Genomic DNA, 4,856 nt, shown 5'->3' with positions numbered 1-4,856 from the left:
GCTTCCCAATCGGCATTTTTCATTTTGTGAAAAAATCATTGGTGAACAAAGAACTAATTTAAAGTCAGAAACACTTAGCATGCTAGTATGCCTATGAGATTGTGTTGCAGCCGAAAAAAGGAATAGGATCGCCTGAGCGATCGACTAATTTCAAAGTTCAAGTTCCGACGAAGATTCAGACTATTCAAAATATATTTTAATAAATCGTGATGAATTTTAGATGTTCAATTGTAAAATAAATGTTTAAGTTATTTTAATTTTTTTTATTAGTCAAGTATTATTTCAACTCAAAATACTAAATAAAATAATGTCCATTAACTAAAGTAATTTTATATTAAAAAAAATTAATAGTCGAACCCGGGACCCGAAACCGATTCGAACCATACCAGAAATAGAACCAGCCCACCTTGGAACCGGCATGGGTTCGGAACCGGTTACCGTACCTCATGGTCTAGAACCGGCTGGAATCGGAACCTATGAGCCAATAAGCATGCCTTCTGGACGCTTCTAATAGTCATTGCCTTCTCTTCAGCCCCAAAGTTCCTGTAGTATGCTGTCATTTTTAATTGTGGCCTTCTCTTGAGGGACACTCTTTCTAAACCTGAATTTGAGTTGTTTGTTATGCATGTTTGGGCATCTGGAAATAAATTTGCATATTGAAGCAACAATTCCAAGCATCATAACAAATACGATCAAAGTAGACAGTTCCATCTTTTCTTGATGAATTTCGGAAAGCTAAGAGTGCTGTTGTGTCTCAGCCTCCAACTATTTAGTGTGCTGGGGTGAAGAAGTGGTCAAAACCACAGGCCGGGAACTTCAGGCTTGATGTTGATGCGAAGAAAATTTAACGTGTTGATGTACTTTAAAATAAACTTGACAGTATCATCAAATGAAACTTAATGCTTGTAGTAATATAGTAGCTAGCTGAATTATGAATCTACATATTAGAATATTTGTCCCAAACCAAAAACAACTGAAAACTCAAATATTGAAACTAGACGAGAAATTCATAAATTTTTCACATTCAACCATTAAGGAAACCATCCACCTTGGTGTTAACTGAGTAAGACAAGAACTTCATGCACATAGGTGAATTAACCCCAGATAGAGCCAATATAGCACCAGGTATTCCCCACAAAGAATCCCCACAGATCAATCCTGAAGCAACCGCTGGTCCATATTCCTTTGCACTCTTCTTTCTCTGTCTCTCCCACACGAACAGAATGAAGCTTCCAACACACATGTCTATGGCGAAATATGCCCCGAGGTAGAAAGGTATAGCCATGCACATGGGGCTCGGTATGAACTTGTAAATCTTGATGTCACATTTCTTCATGATTTCAATCAGCAAATTTATCACAACAGCCGAGACAAAGAACACAATCATCAGGGTCAAGCAGTGCTTGGGTAGTGCGGAGAAACCTTCGACTCCTAACTTAGCGATTGCACGATACATATTAGCGAATGGTGCAGGATACGAGCTATTTTGACCTCCGACATCGTATGCTTTGTAGAAGAACCAGAACACGAGAGGCGACATGATGCAGCCGAGGGCTGTGCCATAAACTTGGCCGAAAAACATAGAGCGAGGGGATGATAGAGTTAAGTATCCAGTCTTGAAATCTTGCATCAGATCGGAGGCAGTGGATACAATGCTCATCATCACACCACAAGAGGCGAGCCCAGCAATGATCCCACCATGATCTAAGCCGACCCATGAGCTGAAAATGAGTATAGCGAGTTTTCCATAGTTTGAGGCCAAAGACCAGTCTGTTAGGCCACAACCATAGGCGTTGCAGAAGGCTAGAACGGGTGCGACAATGTACGCTACAAGTATGTGGTACCATTTTAGCTGATGAAATATCACTGGTATTAATCCGACTGATAAGGCTGCCAATAGGATGTATCCAGTTATGGCAGCTGCATTTGGTATTTGGTCTTTCAAGAAATACTCTTTTCTCTTTTTTTCATCATAGTCTCCACTCGGCTGTTCTTCCTCCATGGCATCATTTACATGTCTCTGTTGTGATTGTTGTGCCATGAAATTTTTTACGGAGACGATCACCATGTAGACTGCATGAAATAGGCCGTCGCCAAGCATCATTGAAATAGCAATAAAGACCTGTTCAAGAAAATCCCATCGTTGATCAAAGCTTTTTTACTAGGACCGAGTGTGAGAGGACTCAAGAAAGTTACAGAGAAGATGATGTTTGAGGTTATAGTTACAGCTTATTTAGTACTTACCCTGTATCCTTGAATTCCATGAATATCGCTCCCTTTAAGACCAGAATCATACCAGATACCTTCCTTTGTCTGGATTAACGGCCACATCACTCCCCAAGAAAGAATAGCTCCAAGGAGTAAGGATACATTAACCATGTAAGGGCAAATCATACCAACACCAACATATGTAGTTGAGAAATCAAAGTTGAACCTGGAATAGAACAATGTTAAAAAATTATCATTAAAAATTCACAAGCTAAAAACCTGCTAGCTCCACATCAAATGGCGTTTAAATTAATCCTGGTCCATAAGAACTTTGTTTCTTCCTTTGAAAATACGTTTGTGGCATATACGAGTATGCTTTGCATGATTCGAAAACAAAATTTAATAACAGACCAAACCTTTGTTTCAAAGCTTGGAGACCAAATGTAGGAAAGCTATCGAATCCACAGCCGTCACCAGCGGTGAAGAACCACTTGAAACATGCAAACATGAAGCTGCCAACGAAGGATTTGAAAAGACACATCACTTGTTTCTTGGCTAGCTTGGCTCCTTTAGGAGTGTGAAAACTGTTGATAAGGTATGCAGTGGCAGTTCCACTGGGGTATGACAATTTGTACTTTAAGATCATCACCTAAAATTTCAAAACTCCAGGTAAATATGACAGCAAATTGAACCATGGTCATTGATTATTGTTTTATAAAAGAAATTTATTAAGATCAAACCTTTCTGAGTGGTACTATTGAGAACAACCCCACAAAGCTAACAACAAAAAGGTATCCAATCATCCATCCAACAGAGAGTTCCTTCACATTTACTGCAGCGGTTCCAGCTGCGGCAATCTTCGGAGTCATTGCAAGCAGATAACTTCCTGTACCACCTGCACATATCACCATTTAACGTTAATGGATTCATCTGGCATCATTTATTAGTTTCTTGGCTTATTTAATAACAAAGACACTAAGTCTTTACGGATGTCGGTATATGGATACAATAAATAAAAACTTTAAAGTAACCGAGATACAGCACGGAAGGATACATCTAGTGACTAGTTCGTTCATACACTTGTATATACACATACATATAACTGTATCATTACATATTTTATGTAAAATATCTAAATCTAAAACAGAAAAACAAAGATCATGCTGCACATCACCAAAATAACACATAATCCACTGCTCGCCAATCCTATTATAAAACTCAAATCTGAAAGTATGGATTCATCGTTAAATTGTATAATCAAACACTAAAATTGCAGAGTAAAAGGTAATTCATTTGTCCAAATTAGTATTGAATTACTAAACAAATAAAATGGATTTTTAAATATAGTTCTTCCATAGAAGGATTTGCAATTCATAGTATATCAAACAAACCCAAAAACATAAACATATATATATATATATATATAAATAAATAAATACACACACACAAAACACACACACACATATATTTCAAGAATTTTTCGAAGCATTGAGTGAGAAACATACTGCTAAAAGCTATGCCAGAAGATGCAACGATACAAGTTTGTATGACGGTGTTCTCCTGTCTGGTAAAGGGTTGCTTCAAAAGACCGCACTTTTCGGCCAAAGCAGTCCAACTCCTCACCAATGCAAACCCGATAAGCCCCGCCGCCACGTTCAGAGAAGGTATAACCCCGGTCGTCAGATTCAACTTGCACACGATCACATTGAACACAAGGCTCAATAACAGACTCGTCACCAAAGATCGAATCGTTATCTGTTTCCCCCAAGACGGAACCGCCGTGTCCTCAAATGTCTTCTCCATCGCCGCCTCCTCTTCGCTGTGAACCTCTCCGCTTGCCCTGCCGCCCTCGATATCTTTTGTTTCGTGCTCCATTATATTTTACCAATAAAACCCAGATTTTTTTCCTCAATCAAGAAGACGAAAAGTCAGCAAATATGCCACAAGATTACGCAGAATGGCGAATTTATAGAGAATCGAAAGAGAGATTGGGGGAATCGGAATCATAAACCAAGTAAAGTATAGAACCGATAACAACACGCTCCCGTTATCGGACTGAGGAGACTAAGAGGCTTGCTTGCATGTATATATCGGGTAACGTATGAACATGATTTTTTATTTTTGGAACTAAAATATGAATTCATAATTAATAATAATAACTGATTAAATCAAATAAAATCGTATTCTTTGTATTAAAAGCTGTCAATTAGAAGAATTACCAAAAACACTTCGTAATAATTAATACTAATCTTGCACACACGGAAAACTATCGAAAATAATTTTTTTCATGCCATTAATTAACGTTGACTTATATTTCATAATTTAACTTTTCAAGAATAAAAATAAGATTTTCTTTTGATTTTTAACAGAAGGGAAATAGCGGTAAAAAGTTAAGTTTTATTAGTAGGTCTAATATATTAAAATTTGTAGCATTTTGAGCGTACAAATGAAAATGGATATTTATGACAAAAATACTAAAATAGACACTGCAGTTCTAGGACGATGTCAGAAACTCCACGCAATACGGGCGGGGCTGCCAGAGTAGAGGATATATAAGGATGGATTTTCAATTTAGGTTGGTTAACAACAGAATTATTCAAAAATTGTTCAACTCGAACTTAAATCGAATCCGAGCCTACTCGAAAACT

At 37.6% G+C, this 4,856-nt stretch overlaps 1 protein-coding gene across 1 annotated transcript; it reads right to left on the bottom strand.

Moving 5' to 3' along the window:
* Positions 1-880: 880 nt before the first annotated feature.
* Positions 881-4,309, bottom strand: LOC142523609 (putative metal-nicotianamine transporter YSL12). The gene is made up of 5 exons (XM_075627306.1): positions 3,714-4,309; positions 2,949-3,103; positions 2,625-2,857; positions 2,245-2,434; positions 881-2,122 (listed from the first exon to the last, which is right to left on the bottom strand). Exons 1-5 carry the CDS (start codon positions 4,081-4,083, stop codon positions 1,025-1,027), a joined length of 2,046 nt encoding a protein of 681 aa, XP_075483421.1. The 5' UTR covers positions 4,084-4,309; the 3' UTR covers positions 881-1,024.
* Positions 4,310-4,856: the final 547 nt, after the last annotated feature.

This window comes from Primulina tabacum, chromosome 14 (assembly GCF_025594145.1).
Source record: "Primulina tabacum isolate GXHZ01 chromosome 14, ASM2559414v2, whole genome shotgun sequence".
Taxonomy (NCBI): Eukaryota; Viridiplantae; Streptophyta; class Magnoliopsida; order Lamiales; family Gesneriaceae; genus Primulina; species Primulina tabacum.
This window is presented reverse-complemented; position numbering and strand designations above follow the sequence as displayed.

Bases quoted from the DNA above. Each gene is read 5' to 3' on its own strand.
- LOC142523609 (XM_075627306.1), bottom strand. From the start codon at position 4,083: ATGGAGCACGAAACAAAAGATATCGAGGGCGGCAGGGCAAGCGGAGAG. The intron at 3,104-3,713 runs GTATGTTTCTCA...TGATATGTGCAG, and splicing joins TTCTGGCATAGCTTTTAGCA to GTGGTACAGGAAGTTATCTG. The intron at 2,858-2,948 runs GTTTGATCTTAA...TTGAAATTTTAG, and splicing joins CAATAGTACCACTCAGAAAG to GTGATGATCTTAAAGTACAA.